This window comes from Lepisma saccharinum, chromosome 14 (assembly GCF_977018435.1).
Source record: "Lepisma saccharinum chromosome 14, izLepSacc3.1, whole genome shotgun sequence".
Taxonomy (NCBI): domain Eukaryota; kingdom Metazoa; phylum Arthropoda; class Insecta; order Zygentoma; family Lepismatidae; genus Lepisma; species Lepisma saccharinum.
The window spans coordinates 76,632,346-76,655,296 of NC_139242.1; the positions used below are offsets into that span (position 1 = coordinate 76,632,346).

At 38.6% G+C, this 22,951-nt stretch overlaps 1 protein-coding gene across 1 annotated transcript in view; it reads left to right on the top strand.

The window, feature by feature from the left end:
• Window positions 1-4,262: 4,262 nt before the first annotated feature.
• The window catches only part of LOC145999053 (uncharacterized), a 100,133-nt gene continuing 81,444 nt past the window's right edge, over window positions 4,263-22,951 (top strand). The window contains exon 1 of the mRNA XM_083135996.1: window positions 4,263-4,403. Within this exon, the coding sequence (XP_082992122.1) occupies window positions 4,340-4,403 (64 nt within the window). The 5' untranslated portion in view covers window positions 4,263-4,339. The remainder of the gene's footprint in view (window positions 4,404-22,951) is intronic.

Below are 22,951 nucleotides of genomic sequence, written 5' to 3' on the forward strand. Positions count from 1 at the left end.
TTTGCATTTGAGCCGCACTGCCATCTAGTGTACGCTGTAGGAAATATATGGTTTGGTGGTCAGTGCACATACAAATTCAAATTAAACAAAACACTCCGATCTGATACTTGTGGCGCTCATGGTGGTGATCATCCAAACTAAACCGTATTCAGTGGAATGTTTTTTGCAACGTTGATCCAACGTTATCACAACGTTGTTCCCCTACATACAACATTCATCATAAATACAACATTCATCATAAATACAACATTCATACAACGTTGTGGCAACGTTAGTGTGTTGACTGGGTATAATCTCGACTTAGGCTTACTTATTGATGTGGCGTAAATTGTGTTATTTCGTGTTAAACCTTTGTACATAGCTCATATTTTTAGATAATAATGTTTTGTGATGCATTTACGAGTGTAGGAGTTAAAATGCAATTTATATTTTGATTGTATTGTTATTTCATTAAACTCTTTCTGATGTACTAACGTAGCATTACATATCGTAATTGAACACGCCCCAGTACATAAAAAGGTGTAGATCTCTTATGTTTCTTCGTCAAAACTAGTTACTAAGAACTTCGTGTTATTGTTTCTGACGATTTAAACATAAAGAAACATAACAAGCAGCCTTAATTTTCCCGACGAAATTCCCTCTCGCTGAATGTTAACAAATAGACGCAACAGCCGGGTGGCACATCGCAACAAGGCGATTTTGGCTTCTGCTGACGTCACACACGTTCTCTCTATACCTTCTATACTCGAAGGGAAAGAAAAATGTGATGGAAATGAAAGTGTGCAGGTGGTAATAATTGTTAATTTTTCCTTATAATCAATTGTGAAAGGGGTGTAAGGGGTGCTCCTTCCACGTAGTGCACCCAATAGTCAACCTCACTTCCACGTAGTACACCCTGGATTGCAGACTAACGAGGCTCTGGCGACTGGCCCCATAGCCAGTATAATTTTGTTTATGTTGTCCTGTGTTTTGTCCTTATTTGTGCTGAGTTCTCCTTTACAGCCTCAGCTTTTAACGAAAGTCAGAAGATTTTAATATTTTATGATTTTAGTTTTGCAACGTTAGAGTTGTTCTGTGTAACGATAAGGGGCTGAGCCCCGTATAATGTGACGGGTGCAAAATAGCCTTAGTGCTGACGCACCCAAAATTTTAAATTAAAAAAAAAATCAATTGTCAAACTTCGTCTGAAGAAGACCCTGTTAGATGGTGGAAACGTTACGTTTTTAGTGTATAGTTTTTATACAATAAATTTTGCCTTGGTCAGCATTTTAATGCTTGATTAAATCTGTTTGTTTCTAATAATAACATCTACAATCTGGGAACGTCTTGACTTTACAATTTGGACCAGCTTTTTTTTCTTCTAATCTGACAAATACTCTTATATTGCGAGCGTTCATCGAGTCTGTCTCTCTCTATACTCACAACTTACTAATTTAATTTCAGTGGTTTTCTTCTAGAGAATATTAACGGTGTGTTTAATCACACACAAATTTTCAATTCTAGCACTTGTAAATATCGAGCCTTAGCAACAACTAAAAAAAATCAAAATTCCAAGTAGTCTCGAGTAGCAGTGACGTTCTCTGAACGAGTAATAGTTTGATATGAACCTCACGGCTCATATCCATGTGCCGTTAATTATTCTGGATTATTTTATATTAGTTGGTTCTTATTATTTGATTATTAATATTTCGTATTTGTAATCTTTTATATTTCATAGTTTTTGATAAATAGAAAGATTATTACTAGGCTTATAATCCACTAATATTTCCTTTATTGTAACAATAAGTGTAAACACAGCCTAATGTAATAATCCATATGTTAATTTTCTGACCGAATCTTTAATGTTGGATATGTAAATCTGTGTTCTTTCACGGCAGAAAATGTTTATGATTTAGATTGACATAGATTTCGTTTAACAACAATGGGAAGATCGAATCTGTTATTTTAAGTTTAATGTATTCAATAAGGTTCAAGTTGCAACGGGGAATGATTCGACTTTAGTCTTTATTAACAGAGATGAATCGTTCCCTTTATACAATTTTATTTGGTTTTGCTGCAACGTGGAAATTAGCTAAAATTTGATATTGAGATTGTGAATATAGACATTGATGAGTATTTAGTTTTTGGAAATGTCGCAAGTCGCGCTGTGCAAATTACGTAATGGTTAACAAGTGAGCATCGATTGGAAAGGTATATAAGTAAATGCGGGGCTTAGTTTACACGCATTCCATCAGCGTCGGCTCTACGATATAAACATATAATGACAGTTGGGAATAAAGATACCTCTATTTCGCCCAGCACATTTATACTTCGAAATTTATAATGTTATGGGACGACAGGTTAGGATCGGCCGAAATCCTTCGAGGTTAATGACGCCTACCTATTGGACATGTATTTGTCACTGTCGACCCATATGTTCTCATTCTTACGGATAAGTGGTTCGAACTTTATGGCTTTCTTCTAAATTTATTCAACGCAGACTTATTTGGGCAAGTAAGCAAGACTAGACATGTAATGCAATGTCTCTCGTTTTTCAATGGAAAATGTCATCATTGGTGTGTATCTTAATGCAAGCTCTGCCTATTAACGTTTCTCGATCCCAAGTACTCAGTAGAGTCCGTAGATTCTATTCTGCTTAAATCCTGCCTGTATTAACATCGCTACTCGTGACACATTTTGGTCGCAATACTGTAGGAAGGGGCACGTACGAAAGTTTTTGTCTGCTACTGAATGGTAGGCCGTAAGCTTCGTCTACGGTTGCAAAAACGATAGGGTTCTCTTCCCTGGTACGGCTTCCTCCTAGCGACACACATACACACGTAACTATTCCCTGCACATATACATATTTGGATTTTTCCCATAGAGACATGCAGCAAATTAGAATTCTGGATTCATCGAATCGAATATTAACGAACAGGGGATTCTGTATTTCTTTTAAATTTAAGGATATTCATGGACTGTAAATTGTAACTAAGTGTAATGTAAGCTTTCGTATGTATTGGAAATAAACCATCTCCTGGATAAAAACGATTGAGGAAAGAAAGGTCAAAGTAACCTCCCAGAAGATGCAGTTGCCAATCTTAAAATTTGAGAAGAGTTGTTCATTTATTTCATGATTCACCAACAACACCCTTAAGTTCTCAATGCTTTATTCACCAAGCCCGTACCTGAGAGGGGTCAGAGTATCCCATTTAGCCGTCTGAGTTTTAGCCGAGGTGAAATTAGAACATAAGGTATTTGGAAGATTGAGGCAGGCTAGGATTACCATAATTTGCAGTCCTCTGTGTGTGTGTTACTGAAAGGCTATCTATAGTGGAGAGTGAAATAACAGATTGAAATAAGTTGAAGTTAGGGGTGACTCTTTGTAAAGACACCTAAATGTCAACCTCTCTTGCACGTAATACATCCTGGATTGCATTTTGCAGACTAACGAGGCTCTGGCGTCTGGACTCGCAGCCAGTATAATCCTCTTTGGGGCTAGTGTTGTGTTGTTCATACATGTTTGTGATGGTCCTCTCATCATCCATTTTATCTTATTGCTATTCATCCTCGTCTTGGTGATTAGCCAAAAGTGTCAGAAAAGCTATGTAAAATAAAGCAAATAAATTCATAAAGCAATGCATTAGCGTGGTGCTGATCACACCACCTCCAGAATGGCTGAGATCGAGAATATGTGGGGCCCTATCCCCACATCCCCTAAATGTGCCTTCATGGCACGGTGCAATGCGTTGAAGTTAATAGTGACAGTATCGATGATCAGATAAGTTAACAGAGACTGGACCTACAGCTTTAAAGTGTTATCCGAACTGTCACATCGGGGATTGAATCCGGACTCTGATTACAAGACGACAGCGTTGCAACAATCGATAAAGGCTGCCGCTGCGCTATCGGGTAGGTACCGTACGGTAATGAATGGATTAAAAAAAAGAACATTATTACTTGACTGAGTAATCTGAAGTTGAAGAAGTTACGTTTATATTGTTTTGGTCTTTAACCACGCCTTCATCGTTATGCAAGATTTAAGAATGCATTGATTGTTCGTTTAATTGCCACATTCCCTGGATGTGACTGTCCATTCATCCCTAAACCCTGAACTGACGGAACCGGATGCATTGAGGTAGAAAGAAATGACACGCGCAGGAACTGTGAATGCCTGTTTTGTAAAGATGAATGGAAGAATAAAAGTCAAGCTCCCCTTCCCCCCTCTAGCGGCTGTTGTTTGAAGCTCCGCGCTTGCAGCAGACGATGACCCACGATTCCGTGCTTGGCTGGAAGCGGTCTCTTCACTCCAGTTGGTCAGCGTGTACACCAGTTCTCTTCCGCTGCCGGTGGTGTCAAGATGGGCAGGTCGAGGATATGGTCGTGGTTCGTGACTGCATGGTTTCTGTTAGCCGGTCTAGAATGTAAGTGGCTGTCATTTTTGTTCATTGATTTTACTTGTAAGTATACACGTTGTCTTCTTGGCGATTCGAATTCCAAGTCACTTAAATTACTTGGAATAAAACTGGTTCGTACACATAGTCTTGCCACATTTTAATGGACTTGTTACGTACATGAAAGTTCATATTCTGCTATAGTAATCAGAATCTGACTGATTAGGATCAAGAACAAAACTTAAAGTGGAAACTTAAGCACCTATGCTGGTTATTTCGTAACTATTTCATTTGATAAAATTTTTAACTATTTCAATCGCATTGTGCAGTTGGTCAATACGTCAATATCTATTTGACAAGTGGCGAAAACCTTTTTATTAATATTGACATTTCGAAAATCCCATAGCAAATCTGAGTGTTGTCCGTAACAAAAGCAATACAATGTGAATAATTTTACTGGACTATATTTCAAATATCCCTATGAATTTTTTAAACTTGTGCGTTGAATGATGGAGGTTGTATAACTTAACACCCAGTGTAACCATTACTGTTTAATTTGTCTTAAAATAATCTGGAAATATTTAATTTTCCGCGTGCAAATTTTTCACATCTGCAATTCCAATGAAACCGTAAAAGATTGCTTCAACCTAAATGATATGGTTAAATTGCATAATTGTAAATTTCTGGTAGGATGGAGCAGTTATAACAGGAATTCTCAATGCTCCTAAGATTGACTAGTGACTGCCTGTTGAACTTATATTAATTTCAGCCGACCATTGCATAAATGTAATACTTTTAAAAAAGCTCTAAGACCATGACCCTGTTGCACCAACACTGAAGAGTGTCTTGCCCCATTCAAGCCAGGTGCTGACCACGCCAGGCTCCTTTCCTGTATGTAATTTGTCATAGCCTTTAGGAAATTAGGTCAGATTAGTTATTTTAAATTTCAAACCTCCTTTTGTGGCCCTTTGCAAGGCAATTCTTCCCCAGTGGGAATGGTGGAGGGAGAGTTTGCTGATGTACACTCTCCTAAATCCGGACCTTATCAAACGTCATTTTTGCATTTTAGCGTGCTGGACTTTCAATTTCTAAGCTTAAGTATATCTGGCATTTTCGGCTGTGAATGCATCCTTATATTTTACTTAATTGCACTTCTACAGAGAATGTTATTGTATGCATACACTAGCGTGTGCAGCGCGAAAGTTAGGTTTGAATTCCTAATACATCACGTGGCTTTATAAATATAAATTTTTAACGCTAGTGCCATAAACTCGATTCGTTCCTTCCCAGTTTGAGCATAACTTTCCATTTTTTAGTTTCCATACATCGACATTATGTGAAGAAAGTATCGATTTCCGAAAGTAGGGCATCTTTCCAAAGTAAACTAGAGCGCGAATGTCAGGTAAATGCAGGCCTTCCTGGTTGGTAATCGTTTTCATTGATTGTAGGTACTCAATTCCTTGTCGTCTGGGTGTATCAGGTTCGCTCAGCTGTTGCCTCTAACAGTAGCGTACGCGAGCTTCTCGTAACAGGGCGCGATAATGATAAATTCCACAAGCTCATATTTCAAACTTTGTAGTTATAAAATACAGTAAAGTACTGGCACAACTATTTTGCGTGACCCTGCGAAAGAGTATTAACTGGTTCAATTTTTCAAATTGTCTAAATTGATGAATCAACCCTCTGGATTTGTATGTTCTAGAAATTTGCGTTGGGAGGGGGTCTAACTGGTCTCCTGGAAATTAGCATAGCTTATTTCAAGAGGCAAGAACGCAAAGCTTGTTACTTTTGACAGAAGTAGTTGTTAGTGCCCAAAATTGTCTCGACTGAACCTATGGTAGCAGCCAGGACGAATTTTCAAATTTTACTTTCCATTCGAAACACAGCTTTGATATTCCAAAATATGAAAAATTACATAGGCTTAGAAACCCTTCTTGAGCATTGACGTGAATTTTCGTGTAGTTTGTTTTCACTGTTATCTAGATATTCTCAATAGTTTAATACTTACGTAATCTCGGTACACGAAAATTCACGTCAATGCTCTAGAAGGAATTCTAAGCGTATCTAATTTTTCATATTTTGGAATATCAAATGTGTATCTCGAATGGAAAGGAAAATTTGAAAAAACTCCCTGACAGCTGCCAAGGGTCCAGTCGAGTCTTGACTGATCATTTGGATCTCTGGAATCTGATTTGCGCGAATAAAAGAAATTAGCGTGAAAATGCGTGCGCCTACGTATTGGGAAAAATTAATTAATACATAGGTATTTGTAATAGTAGAGAATTTTTTTATAGGCTCCTTTGCAGATCAGCATTCACAATTCACCAGTTCTTGCAAATTTTCTTTCGCGCCTATAAACTGGATTTGTGTGATCGCGCGAATCAGTTTCCAAAGAACAAGAGGTCAAACATGCAAACAAAGTTTCGTGTTGAACTAGAAAGTTTCTAAATCTCAAAGGAAGTCTCTAAAATTGAGCTATAGCTCCCTCGAAGGGTTAATGGCTTTCGTCTGTTTTTGACGTCTAGTAATCCCCACCCCCAACCAATTTGACGAAACTTTTAAAATTAAATAAACTTAGATTCAACCTAACTGGTTATAGCTAGTAAAATAACTCCTCCCAAACTAACTTTAATCTGCCACTGCACCTAGCACTGGCGTAGGCAGGATTATTTTCGGAGGTGGATATAACACAGCTGCGCTCTAAGGTGGTGGGATACACTAAAAAATATTCCTTAAATAAGAATTTTCATCGTCTTGCAGGTTGTTCAGAAAAACACTGTAGTGTAATGTCATTTTAAAGCGGGGCTTGTTACCACTTTTGTTTCTTCAGTTCTTTCTTCGAGAGGGGCTGTAGCCCCATCAGCCCCCTCTTCGTACTCCAGTGGCACGAAGCATGAGTAGACTGATATCGAAATGTTTCATACTATGTGTCCATGTCTTATCTCCATAAAACATTAAATAGCTGTAGTGCAATCCTAAGTTCTTCTGTTCAAGAGCAATCGTAGCTAGTTTGTCCCTTCTCCGCGTCGTAAAACCGTAGAGTAAGGTAATAATAGAAGAGCTCCAACGCTTACGAGCCTTACGAGCCTATTATTACATTACTCTATGGTAAAACTACAGCAATCTCCAACCCTCAGACATTGTTTAAAGGCTACGTGAGAAGGTGTTTCAAACTAATCTCTGGTTTTCCATACCAGCACCTGTAATTTTAAACATTCAGATGGATTCAGTTCAGGATGAGTCTTTAGTCTAGCTGAAGCACATGCAGGCACGTAGCCAGGGGGAGGGCTAAGGAGGCTGAAGCCCTCCGAAATCCTACAAATATCTAATTTAAATAGTATATAGTGGTAATTAATTTTACTTAGCAGGAAAGAACATTAGATCAAGAAACGTTTAGTGCATAAGAGGAACCAGGTTATACTTCTATTTTCTACCATTTAATCGAAAGAATAAATGAATCCACAGCTCTCTAAATGTATAGTTTTATTTGTGAAAGGTCACACAATATAAACTTAATGAGTAAAATTTGGCCCCAACTTTCTAAAGATACAAGAACTATGAATTTCAGTACACAAAATGTACAAAATGTAAGAAAAATAATGAACAGCGTTGGATATTCACTCACTCGGTGGATAGACTAGCAAAGTCTCTTTATATATATATATATATATATATATATATATATATATATATATATATATATATATAAACAATTATAACAATAAAATTGAAATTAAAATTGGTTAATTTTTAATAACTTATAATAATTATTGTAAAATGACAATTATAACAGTGATAATATTATTGCCATTATTTTCACTAATAAAGTTTTATCAGTGGCCTGCCCCTCTACAAATATTCTGGTGACGACTGTGCTGATAAGGGATGAGTCCCCTGGAAATAAAATCCTGGCTACGGACCTGAGCACATGTTATATTTATGATACAGTAAGAGTAATAAAAATATTTGTAATGCATAACGCGACTATGGACATTGCGAAAATATTTTCAATTTCTGGTGTATCGCTGTCATGTTCGCGTTTAATTACAAAACCAGTTGTTATAAAACTTATGGCAGGCTCCCCTTTTTACATAACTACTGCGATTTTGTGTAGTTTTCTCCTGTAAACTTATAACTAGTAATGTCACAAGAACTATCGATTGGTAATGAAGAAGTTTCTAGTGTACTTCTTTTACTTAGCGATTTCAATATTTTTTTTATTTAGTTGGCAGGGTCAATTTGCTCACGATATTTTAACTTATTCTAAAACTAGTCTCCCCCTTTCTCCTCCAACCCTATAACTTGCTATAAGATACATGTATTCCATGCCACTGCATGCATTTCTTGCGAGCAATACTAGAATCCTTTTCTTGCAAATCACAATCTGGAAGGAAGTCACGTCAAAACATTTCACAACCTGTGGGAACGTTGGAAGAAATGCTGTATATTGCAAAATATGCCTGCATCTTATTTGTAAACGCCAGGAAATTACCAAGCAAACTCGCAGAGGTAGCAGTCGGAAGATTCGTTGAAGTGTGCATAATTAGTGGTCAAAAATTACTAGTTTACGGTGCACAAAGCAAGGTTGCGTGGGTAATCTTGTGAACGCTGTTGCCTGGTTTAAGGTTTTATGCATGCGATGCATTTTTTGTATGTTTGCAGATCTGATTCCGTAACAGTTCGCTTTAAACATTGTGACGCGGTTCTTTAGAGTTCAAGGTTGCGACTGTAGCCTTGACATCAAGGCTTCTGTTCTGCTCTTAAAAGAATTTATCAATCTAAAGGTGTTGGGAGGGGAAAATTAAGGGCAAGGTAGGTCATGTCACTACAATATGCTATGCTCAAAGCAAAGACGCCCGCAGAGGGGGTTCATGGGGCACTTGCACTCTGAAGTATGAAGTATCTGGCAAGGGTGTTCGTGGTATGTTGTATTTAAAGTGGCTGGTTCATTCTCTTCGTTGCGATTTACCTCTCTCGGTGTAAGGTGGCAGAAAAGCAACTAAAATACATCAAATCAATCGCAACGTGATGGACGATTGTTTTTCTAGAGGCCACCGCTTGAGTTCATAGCAGTGCTCGAAGTAGAAACTGTTAGCGGAGATAGATGTTGACTTGCCTAATCCTTGGTGTTAAGGGGGTGGGGGTGCTACTGTTTTAATATAGGGACATGTAGGGATGCTTTCCATATTTTTTCTGGCAGAGGTATACCATACCCCTATAATTGTATCAACAAGGCATGCCGTTTTAGGTCTCCATTTGGGGGTTGATCTCACTTAACCAAAGGGAATGTCCAATTCTGCTCTGGTTTGATTTGATTTTTGTTTCTTTTCTGCCACTTTGTCAATCGCGACGATGAGGATGAAACATGCAAGCCAGGATAGGAACCCTGGACCCCTGGTTTCATATCGCGCTGCGCTAACCACTCCACCACGGAGGTCTACTTCTTGACACTTGTGACAATTTCACTCATAAATTTTGCAACTTTAACAGTGTAAACATTGAAAAAAAAATATGTGCCTTGTAAAACTTGAAAAGCTAAAAAGTATTTGAATGGGTATAATGCCCACAAGTTAATTGAAGATTTATTAGACAAGTATCTTGGGGCATGTACGTATCTAGAAATAAGTTTGAAGGTGGGGGTGGGGTCCGACAAAGTCTCAATAATAATGTAATTAGAATAATTAAATTAAAATAATAAGTACGTAACTTAATATTGTATTACATGAATAGGCGAAAATATGATAAATGAATAGTTATGTAACAGCATGTATTCATTATATAGCTTACGTGTAGTTAAAGATCGCCAAAATTTGTATAAAAACTGCACTGGCAAGGAAATTAATGTCAAATAGTAGATAGAATTTAATCTTTATTGGATAACAAAAAAGGAGTTTGATCTAATTGACAAGTAAAGTTGCTGATTAATAATTTATGGATGTTATCAATAGTAGTCATGGGCGTCCGGAAGGGGGGGCCACGGAAAATGAATGTGTACCTACAAATTATATATATATTTCAGTTTCATTTCAATCACGGTAATTTATGTTAATTATTATAAATTCGTTGAAGAAACAATATTTCAGACAGTTTTTTGAGAGGGCATCATTATTTTGGAGGAAAATGTGTCCTTTGCCCCCTAAAAAAAAAAAATCTTGCTTGCCCCTCCCTGGAAAAAAATCCTGCGGACGTCCATTCTAGTAGTGTGCATAAATGTTTGGAATTGTCTTTCAAAGCCGTATGATTCAAATTCCTTGGCTTCCAATAAGTTCAACGGAAATAACCATCGATTATATAAGAACTGAAAAACAATTATATTATGATTAATTAATTTTAATAATTTCTTTCTCGGAGGGATCCTGACCACCTGAACCCCTCATCTAAATACGTCCTAGTCTCGGGGAGAACTGTTATTTCCCCCATGACCTAGACCAATAGAAAATCTGCTCAAAATTAGAATAGGATTTTGAAGTTGAGTCCACCGCGGTTTCTTTCACTTGCTGTGGATTCGTCGAATGGTCTCGTAGCGTGTTGTCGAAGTACGGGTAGGTAGGTTTTGGTGCCATTGACCGACTGAGGCATTTGCACAGTCACGCACGGTGAAAACTTTTAATACTCGGAAGATCGCATTCCAGGCCTCTGCAGGAGGGTTGGTGCAGTGGGAGACATGGTTTCCGGTGCATCTAACCACCTAGACCAAAGTTGTTGTTTTTTTGAGGGGGGGGTGTAGGGGCAGACACGTATCTAGAAATATAATTCGGGGTAGTCCGATCCAAGTTTCCCAGAAACAATTAAATTAAATATTAATTTAAAATGTGAATTTATTAATATTGAATTTTTATTACATGAATAAAAGATGGTATAAGAAAATGAATATATTCTTTGATATAATAAAATGAAATATATTTTTCTAGTTTGCGTGTACTTAAGATCGCCAAATTTGTATGAAAAGGAAATTTGTTAAAGAATTGAATATTTATTTAATTCTAAAAAAGGATGTTTCTGATTAATATTTTATGCATATCTTTAGTAGTGTGCATAAATCTCTTTGGCACTGTCCTTCAAAGCAGTACGGTCCCAATATAATAATCCTTGTCTTTTCAAGTTCGTAGGAAATAACCATCGCTTATAGTATATACAACAAATGCTAAAAAGTAAATTTTCAATATTTTGTTTTAATACTTGGGTAAGTCTTTCGGGGGTTCCGGACCCCTCGTCCTTAAATACGTCCTTGGGGGGCGGGGTTATTAAGAATTTAAGTTTCTTGAATGTAAGGGTAAACTGTTAATGTTGCGGATCTAACAAATGCAATCTTATCGTAATCAACTACTAGGTATGTACGAACCCGTGCGGTATGTGGTTAGAGTATCTTGCCGCTTTTATTTAGCTCTACCTTTCGTGCAGATGTCTAGGGCAGCACATTTTGGAATTTCTCAACTGTAATCGTAGAATCACTTATGAAACTACGTGATTGAACAAGATTTCGATATCGCCGAAAGCAAATATTAGAATCAAGACTTGGTATGGCATGTGGTAAGAGTTGGAGCGCAGGGTGGAGTCGTGGACAAAGGGGATTTTGATACTAAAAGAATAAAGCCACATCCGATCGCCCCCTCTAGCTACAGCTCTGGATTTATCGAAGTTGAGTAAAAATTCAAATTTACTCAATAGTCTATTAAAATGGGTCTTGTGGACTGAAATTGGTGTGGGAAATGTCGCATGTGATTTGTGCATTGTTTCGAGTTTGACACTTGATCGGATGACTTAATATCTCCTATATCCATGGGCGTCGCGATGGGGCGAGGGAGTGGGGGTTCGAACCGGTCCATCGACTCCCTTGCAAATTTGAGTTTTTCATTTGGTTACTAAAAAGCTGCTTGCTATTTTTATTTAATAATAATACAGAATAACCAACGCAAAACTGTGCTAGATCGAGAAGAACTACTGTAAGATTCAGGAACCAGGTTTTCACAGCCCTATAAAATTATCCCCAGTTGACATTTTTGAGTGGAAAGTTGTAAATAGAAGATATATCTTATTGTGTATGTCCCCCCCCCCCTACAAAGCAGTCAGGGATGCCAAATTTTGAAAAACATTAGATTCTTATGTTTAAAAAATCTCATTCTCCCTTCCATATATTTTGATATTAATACGCACCATACTCGCTATTCTAAAAATATTATTTATTGATTTTAATACGAAAATGTATAACAATAATAAATATAATAATAACACGACAAATTCTTAGGTGCGCTATGTTCCCACGGACCCCTATAAGCTGCGCCACTGAAAGCATCCACCTATAGGTACAATTCCAGACCCTCCAGAAAAAATCCTGCGTACGTCAGTGGGCGCAACCACGAACTTTTGTCTGGAGGGGCCAGTACCAGGACAAACGTGCAAATAATAATTGTGGTAGTGGAAGTAATAATCGTAGCATAAAATACGTTATTAAAAATCACGCAAAAACGGGTTAGAAGTCGGCGTTAAAGCATTTGTGATGGAACGCGTTCAATTTCACATCAGCTAATGCTGGAAAACAAGCACACTTTATTTTTTGAGACACAAAATGCATGATAAACCTAATTCTATTTGTACATATGACATGTATTACTTTCATGTACATACATATATTTTATTTATGCAACATGGGACGACGTAATATAAGAAAATACATAAGTATGCAACATGTTCACGCTAAATTGTGTATGCATTCAAAGTTTCTTTAAAATATATATATATATATATATATATTTATGAGAATACATTAAATACATTACATAATCAATTCCGCCTCATAACAAATCAACAGTAAAAATAATACAAATTTTCTCCTTTTCCTCAAAAGAATTATTTGTGCATTTGAGACAACTTTTTAGCAGCAACAGTCTGAAGTAGCTACATATTTGGTGTTACTTCTCTCTCGAGTAATTTAGAATACATTACCGAAAACAATCAAGAAAATTTTTAGATCCAATTTTTTCAAACAGAAAATAGGGTGCAAATAATTTCAGAGGGCGCCATGGCATTTTCTTTAACAATTTTTTTATTTAATTTAGACCGTTTTGGCCCCATAGCTATGGCTCTGACACAGCAGACTTTGCGATCGAAGCGAGCAAGAAAATTTTACGAAAATTTGAAATCTATGGTGGCAATTGACCTTCTGTGTCCCCCCTGCAAGTTCCAAAACTAATTCCATCTTGAGTATCCATTTGTCCTACTGTTCTTAGATTCTGTTAGTCTTGTTTTTTACTTAAATGTTTGCCCCCCCCCCCCTAGAATGGACTTCCGTTCAAGGTTGGGAGGACAATGCCCCCTGCCCTCCTGGTTGTGGCACTCTTTGTGAGTGCCTCTTCATTAATTTCACGTCCTCACTCATTGTCGCGATTAGCTAGAAGTAGCAGAAAACCAAAGCTAAGTAACAAAAATTAAACATCCATTCCCTCTCTCTACTGCATGAATAGCTATTACTAAATGGTAGACTTGGGAAACAAAAAATTAAGTAGTTCAAACTTCTTAGCAACACATCAAAGAAAATCATCCAAACACATTAGGCACCTTTAATATAAGACTTCTCAAAATGTCATAACTGTTCTAGATACTGAAATTTACAAAATAATTTCCCGAAGTCTGAATCAGGAAGGGCTCCCCCCCCCCAATCCTAGTACATTATTCGGAATCCCACACACCTCATTAAATCACAAAATCAATAAGTGTCTTTGTTATGTTGCTAGAGTAATACAGGATATAATTGTAAAGATTAGTGAGAATACCAGGTAGGAATGCGTTTTGTATATTTCGCAGGGAGGGGGGCAGTTGCCCCCCTCTAGCTACGGGCCTGGGTTTTCATATTCTACCCTTTATTCAAAGGAACAAATATTTCACTTTCAAAGGTCAAACATAACTTTATAACTAAAATTTTCCCGTAACTTGTAAAGCCTTTTCATTGACGAACTTGTAGCCTTGTGAAATTTCTATCTAAATACGTAGGTTCAATGTTTGGAAGCCACTCAACGTACATTTTACATAGCTACTATACTATGACATCCAATAAATAACATGCTTATAAAATACAAATTCTTTATCTCCAGGTCATGCGTCCATCAGAACTATGTAAAAGTTAACAACCGAATAACTATACATTTTAGTAGTCTGAAATGTAAAAATATAATGAAAAACATTAGTTCTAGATGTCATTTGGTGGATAGAGTAGAAGTGTCTCCTTAATATAAAAATTCAGAATTAAATGGGATCACTCGTTTACAATAGTTATTTTATAATTATTTCTAGATAAAGTTTATGGAAGGCCTAACCTCTCCCTCCCCTACAGAATTTTCTGGCGACGCCCATATGGACTGGTTAAAGTTAATGGTGTAAGTCACTTTCTTAAAAAGGAAAAAAAAGTGACTCACAGCATTTTGCTGATCAACACAACAGCGGTTTCCTTTATCTCTATACCTTAAATTGTCATCTGTTTACAGTTGAATGAATCTGATTTACTTCACGTTTTCTGTTAACATTGATCTGGTTTGTGTTTGTCTATTTTTTTTTTTTTAAAAAAAGTGACTTACACCACTAACTTTAACCCGTCCATATATCTCCTGTTCGAGTAGAGAGTTCCATCATAGGATTTGATTGCGAATATTTACAATCTTCTACTTCTCTTGTAGGACGCTAGGCGGCATTACAGCCACGCGGGCAATGTTTTGAAACTGCACCTGGCAAGGCATATCGCGTGATCGTGAAACAACCAGTAGCGGCTCGTGCCTAAAATAACAGGTGAAGAAGTATATTTATAGGCAATGAAAACAAATAGTAAGTGCCAGTGCCCCCCCCCCCCCCAATTTAAAACGCCTTTTTTGTCTTCATCCGTCCATCTGGAAAATGGTGTCTGCAACAAATTACACACTAAGTCATTTACTGGGTTCATTGTAGAAACCACAGCTCAACACATGAACACAACACACGATAGGAAACGCGAAACACACACGCGGATCAAGATCTCGCGAGAACGCGAAGATTTTGCCACAAGCACTGGATGCGATGTTTTCTCCGACGAGAGAACTGATTCACGTAGAGGGCGACACCATGTTCAAGGCCAACGCTAGGTGACGTCACCGTTGCCATGACAACCGGCTAAGTCTTCCGCAACCTAGCGGTGTTTGCTCTTGGGTTGGGACGAACTCAATACGTGCGTAGCGCCGAGCGGCGTGTTATTTGAGTATTATCGTGTGCGTTCTGCTGGGAAATAGTTTAATTTAATAAGCAAATGAAAAATGTCAATATTAATTTGAAAATTAGGTGAAAACATCTGCACTTGTTGCACTTGGCCAGCCGCCACTGGAAACAACCTATCAGAGCTCTTCTCTGCCACTTCACCCCACCTGCTCTTGCACTGTCGTGCGAAATGCCATGCCTGCTGCGATAATCAATGATATTATAGTGTCTGGTGGAAGGGATACTTGGCGAAATAGAAGTAGCAATTTCTTTGTCAAGCAACGCTCGAGATTTTTAATGAGATTTCAATTGAATTTAATATTTTTAGGATCGGCGCCGGGTGGGAGGGATATGGACATTTTTTAAAAAGTTAGCTCCTTCGATTTATTCAGTCATGCTCAAGGTCCCGGGTTCGATCCCCGGCCGGTTCAAATCCGGGAACTTTTCTAACGGTGGAAGCGGCACCGGCGCCCACCCAGCGTCGAATAACATGGGTACCTGGGGGAAACCCTGGGGGGTCAAGGCGGTCAGGGGCGTGATGCTGATCACATCACCCCCACTCACGACCGGATCAAGAAAGTGTGGGGCGTTACCCCCACACCCCCTATACGCCTTCATGGCGTGGTGCTATGCACAGGGGAACACTTTTTTTAAACTTCTTTTTAAGAAAAGGGGGGCGAGGAGGGGCAGTTGCCCCAATTTTTGCCCCCGCACTATGCCAAATCTTACCTACAAAGGGAAATATACTATCTTTGATCCCCCTAGTTTTGGCACCTTCCCCCCCCCCCAATTTTGGGACCCAATCGCCGCCACTAATTATACTAATTGTGCTATTGTAATAATTTAAAAAATTAAATTGGAAGGCATTGGTTCTTCCCAGTCCAAATAATTTTGTTGGGAATAATTTACCCGACGAAAGTCTTCGAAGAGACTGTATAACATGTAGCTTCAGTGAAGACTGCAGGGGGTGGGCGCCCCGTCACACTTAGCCTCCTCCAACTGAAGTTTATTAAATATCGAATAATAAAGATTTAATATGAGTATAACGATTTTCACCTTTTGTAAATGGTATACTCTATAGTGTGTGTGTGTATATAATATATAAATTATATTTGTTAAAGTCATATGTGTGTGTGTGTGTGTGACTTTCGTTCAAGATTAGAGCGCCGACCTGGGCATGGATGATTCCTCATTCATATATGTCCTGTAATCGTCGCTTTTAACCTTAGTGTAACCAGTTTTAAGAACTGGAAAAAAGCGTTGAATGTGGATTGTTTTAAAACCTTACGAACATTCTGAGGACCACAAAACATCTGTAGTACGGGCAAATTATTTTAATCGTGGGTCATTAGTGACAACGCTAATTAGTAAAACATTCAAAGGTGATTAAGATTTGGTTGATTTGGTGTTTTATGTCCACTTTATGCACAGTAAGGCTAATCGAGACTGGACCTACAGTTTAGTTCCCCCACCGGGTATCTAAGTTCCGTAAACCATTTAATGTAGTCACGAGTTTCCGAAAATGACACGAAGCTAGCCCCGGTTGTCCTGTTGGTAGGACGATTGCCATGCTGGTCAAATTACTTCCAATAATGGCACAGATTGGAAAAGCGTATAACTCTGAAATTAAAGTAGATGCTACTTTTGTATTACAGTTAGATGAAATTGTCAATAGTTGATATCTATTAACCCTGCGTTATAGGCGCGCAGTTTTTCGACGGTTTTTCTTTACTTATTTAGGCGCGTGGTAGACAATCCGAAATTAGATTCGCGGCTTGGAGGACCTTTTTAAATACATTTTTGTCCTTCAGCGCACCTTGATTTCGCAGGGACTAAAAAGTTTTGTATTGAATGCATTTGACACAATCATAAGAGAACTAGGGAGGGGCAAATTATGACAGGCACTTGGGCACTTTAAACGGCAGTGATTTTGGCAACCGTAATATTGGGAAGATCTTAAATCCCAAATTGTATATTAGTGGTAATGTTTCTGCTACTGCTGACAGGGCCGAGTGACCACCCGGGACGCCGCCCTAAGGGGGCGCCAAGCTGTTGAGTCTCCTTGAACACAGAACTGTCTTGAGTAGCACCAAAGCCTTAAGCCGCCCCTCTCCTGACTACTGATGATACAATAGTAAGTTCAGTAGCGGCGATTGCGTGCCAGAACTAGGTGGGGGGGGGGGGAAAGAACAGTTTACTTTCACTTGGTAGGCAAGGCTTAACATTGAGGCTATAAAACGGGAGCAACTGCGGCCATCCTCCTAATAGTCGCCACTGGTCAAAAGATTTAAATTTCGTGAGGGGAATTTTTCGCACTCAAAAGGGAAATTGTGATTTCTGGTTGAGTTGGCAGCACTGATCACCCTTTGAGTACGTTTAACTATAGCTCTTTTCAGTTCTTACGTCGTGCGATCTAGAAGCTGGCAGGGGTAGTGGGGACCGGGGAACATGCCGCTGACCAACCAGAGAACAGACCACCTAGCGGTGGAGCCGAGAGTTGGGCAGTTGCGGGAGGAAGCTGCAGGCGCTAACTTCGTTCTGCACGTTGCTGTGTTGCCAATTCACCGCGTTGCTGATGGTCTTTTGCCCCAGTGTTGATTCCTGTTTGTTATGAGCGGAATGTAGGAATAACATACGTGGGAGTAATTGTTGTCGCGTCGTGTATTGCCTAACTGCATTGTTTCTTCGATAAACGTGTATGTGGCATGTGATGTTACGTTTATTTGTACTCTCGCTGTTCCATTGTGACGCGAACTGTGCAGCATATTGTTAGGGAAGGCAAAGACAGTCTTGAATCACCGCGCAAACGAATCAAAAGGAACAGTATCACAAAGGCAATCGACGGTTGCGATAAAGATATAACAAGAAGAATTATCCTCGGGTATTATGTAAAGGGTGAATATCCAACACTGAACAAGTTTTCGTTGATTTGCATACATTAATAAGCTTTCAGTGGGGAGTTTCGTCGTTGTGAAGGATACTGAAGTATATGGGGTTCAAGTACAAAAAGAGCAATGACGGTAGACGATTTCTGATGTAGAGAGCCGATATACGAGTTACAGCCAGAGTAACGTTTTTGAGAAAAATGCATCTTCTAAAAAATAAGGAACCTTTGCCCTATATAGGTATTTCATTTAGATGAAACGTACATAGATCAGAATTACGCTCCAACGAAAATCTGGCAAAATAAAGAGGGTACAGGGGGTTTAAAAGTGCCCGTGGGTAAAGGTGGGCGCATTATTGTTTGTCACGTAGGTTCCAGTCACACTGCTTTTCTAGTCTACAGGCATGTAAATTAGTTTTCAGTGGTTTTTGCAGTTTTTAGATACGCTTGACGAAAGGAATATCAAAGACGCAGTGATTGCAGTAGCGTACGCAGGATTTTATCAAGGGGGGTGTTATCTCGAAAACTTTCTACAAATTCACATTACCATTGTTTTATTATACTTTAATTAATTAATAATAATAATAAATTAATTAATAATTCTTATAATTAATTAATTAGTTTAATTACTACTAATGCAGCTGCTATTTATGAAAGAAATAGAACAAAATTACAATTCTTTTGTTTCAAAATAATTGTCTAGTCAACGGTTATTTGTATATAAGTGAGACATTTTAAGTGTGAAGAAAATCCATAAAAACAAGCAAATATATTAAATTTATTGAAATAATCGAAATATGAAACTCATTGAAGGAGCCGCGCTGGTCTAGTCTGACAACTTCGTGGGATATCCGGGTTCGATTCCCGGAATTGGTTGGAATTTATCCAGCCTTGTCTCCGCACCCAGCCTATGGGTATCTGAGAGCAACTTTGGGGGATGAAGGCTGCCGGAGCATGGTGCTGATCACATCACCTGCAAAATAGTTCGAGATCAAGAATCTTTGGGGCCCACCACACCACTATGTGTGACTTCATGGCACGGTGCTATATACACGGGGAATTTACATTACCTTTACCTATGGAACTCACCCAGGGTGATGATGAAGCGCGAGAATACATGTTGCTAAATTCCACTGAGTCTATGTTTTCGTTGTAAAGTAAGTTTTTAGACATTCCAACACATTTATCCCTTCTAGGTGATTCACAAAAGACTTCTTCGACATTATTTAATGATGTGGATGTAGACTCAGCATCACTTGAGAGTTCACAAGGGGATGTGAAATCAGTACAGGGAAGAACGTTTGCAATAAGGACGAAGCAAGGAATTTTCACAATTCTCGCAAGAGTCACTGCGCGACTTTTTGCAAAAGAAAATTGCAAAATTGAACTTTGCGGCCGCTTAGATTGTGTTTGGAATGTTGTGTTTTTCTTCATGCTGCATGGGAATAATAATCCAAATTATTATTATTATTATTATTATTATTATTATTATTATTATTATTACTGTCGCAGATCTTTGACTGTGATAAATTAGCCATTTTTAATTTTTTCTACAGCATTTTCCATAATATTTAAAGAGCTCAAGGGGGGGTTTAAACCCGGTAACCCCCCCTTGCGTACGCCACTGAGTGATTGTAATGGACAATGCTAGCTACCATTCGGTACAGTTGGAAAGAATTCCTACAACGTATACCCTTTATCATACACTTATCGGTATTCTACTGACCACAAGATGGGGATAATACGCATTCTCAGGCCATACACGAACAATGGGACGTCTGTATTTCAGGGTTCTTTCGATTTCAACTCGCCTTTCCCGCTACTCTGGCAACGCTGCAGTCTCTCTCTAACCGGCCTGTCTCATTGCGCTGGATAGGTCGTTTCCCCGCTCTCCACTTCCCCTGCCAGCTTCTAGAGCGCACGCCGTAACAACTGAAAAGAGCTTGGGTTCAAGCCGTTCATTTGTGCGAGTCGACTCATGAGCGCTCGCTCACTGAGAAGAGTCGTTCAAAAGAGTCGCCAAGCTTCTTTTTCTCGAAATACATGCCTGAAGAGGGGGAAGGGGGTAGGTGGTGTTGAAGCAGATGATTGTATTTAAGTAAACGAACACAACGTACGTCCTTCAAGATTAATAAATTGTATTGCATTTTTGTGTATGTGTATGTGTGTGCGTGTAGCCGACTAGATGGCCAAGATTCTGAAGTAATCTACATTTGATCTTGCCACAGAAGTTCCCGGGATCTAGTCCCGGTCTGGGCAAGGATATTCTTTACGAGTGTCCCTTCATCTATATTATCACGCATCATCCTCATCGTCGCGATTACTTAAAATTTGAATAAAAGCGGCATAAAATAAGAAAAATACAAATACGATTCTGTATGTGTGTGGATGTACATATGTGTAAACAGTAAACACACACACACACACACAAACAAAATTTATACTTTTTTTTATACACATACTTGTTTTCATTACTCTGCCTCATGAGTGAGATTTTCTATATTTGTATCTTGTTTCAGTTTACATTTCACGCTGCGGATAATGCAAATTATGCAGTACGATAGCATACACAGAAATGCTATATAATTATATCAACCTTTTATTAGTAATAACGTGCATTTACATATTCTTCCTTTTTTTGCATTCGATCACTGGTTTTAATATCGCAACAAAATGCACTCCAGATCTGCGCTGCGACACATGCTTGCATTTCCACGAGCATCGCTCGTTCACGAATCTTGAAACAGCACGAAGAGTCGCAGCACAGTCCCACGACTCTTTCCCCATCATTCGTTCACGACTCGCGAGTCGGCACGAAGAGTCATTAAGCACCTTAGCGACTCTTCTCCTCCCTCATCGTTCACGACTCGCGAGTCGGCACGAAGAGTCATTAAGCACCTTAACGACTCGCTCGCCTTAGCGACTCTTCTCCTCACTCATCGTTCGCTCGCGAGTCGCGAGCTCTCTTACACAAGGCGCAGCGGCGGCAGTCTCGCCAGCAGACTGGATCTACAGTTTAAATTAGGATCCACCCGCTCGCTCTCCGCGGATGGCTAACAGCTGTGTTTAAGAAATATATATCGCTCTTGAACATTATCCATGTCCATCCCATATCCATGTTTTTGTTGTTCTACAGTCATTCAATATAAGTTTCTGCCAATATCATAATGTATGATCGAATTTCTATAAAGCGGGCCAAATTATACGTATGTATTTTTTTTTAATGTTGCTTTCTACTAGTGAAACACCTTAACACGTAGGCTCACCGCAGATGGCCAACAGCTGTTTATATCAATCGTGAACATGACCCATGTCCATCTTACGTAGTTGTTCCTAATTCTGCAGTCATTCAATAAAAGCTTTTTTGCAGTATCATGTACGATGAGATTTATGATTAAACTTCTATATTTATTCTTTAATGCTGTTTTCATTAGTAAAATATTTACACGTTAATGTCATAAGAAAACTATTTTGTCAGACAAGGTTTAAAGTTCACTTTATGCTCGGGATTGAAGCTACATTTTAAACTGGGGGTCTAAATCACTGGGCAAGGTGCCTCCACAGAGGATCGAATCCGAGACAGGAAGCGATTTCCTTACCAGGATTTAACAAGGAATGAAAGGATGGCTGAATAACATAAATAAAACATACTCCATAGTGCATGTTCTTGGTTTCTATGTTGGCCAGCTTGAAATAATCTTGGAGTGACAGATAAGTGGTGTCGCCCTCCTCAAAGTAAGCCTATTGACACCGAAAGTTCCGGGTTCGAACCCCAGCCCAGAGATGAGTGGTAATCTGTATTTAACCTCTTGTCAATTACTCTAATCACCATCCATCCTCCGTCGTTGCCTTGTAACGATACCTGGTTGATCCCACTTTAAACTGTAGATCCAGTCCCGATTAGCTTATCTGTACGTAAAATTCATTCATCCTCGCTGTCAATACTAAGTAATTAGGTATAAAAGATGCATAAAATACAACAAAGCGTGTTAGGCAGTTAAAATATTAAAACTGAATTAATAAATTATAAAATATAATTACTGCATGCTAATTTATAAGAAATTATAGCATTTTAAAATTTGTTTGTTCCTTAATGGGAAAATAACTAGTAGCTTATTTCTTCTGTTCATTCTCATGTTAACAGATTTGTTTTCTTGGATAAATAAAATTGAACGTGTAAATTAAAAGGTTTACATGTGCACGAAGCGGAAGAGCAACTCGATCGAGTATCGTGGTGAGACAAGATGACTTGGCACATCGTTTCAACTCGTGAATGAGAATGCATATCTTGTTCGTGATTTGATTTCAAGTTAAAAACACCTGTCAGGTCTTGTTCGCTTATCGATTTCAAAGCATAAATCGGTATCGTTACTCCAATGAGACGAGATTCTCGGACAGTACATTTTACAGAGTGTCTCTCATCATCTCGCCAACTTTGGAAGGGTTGGCCCTGTTTTCATTGCGATTTTGTAATGCCCTG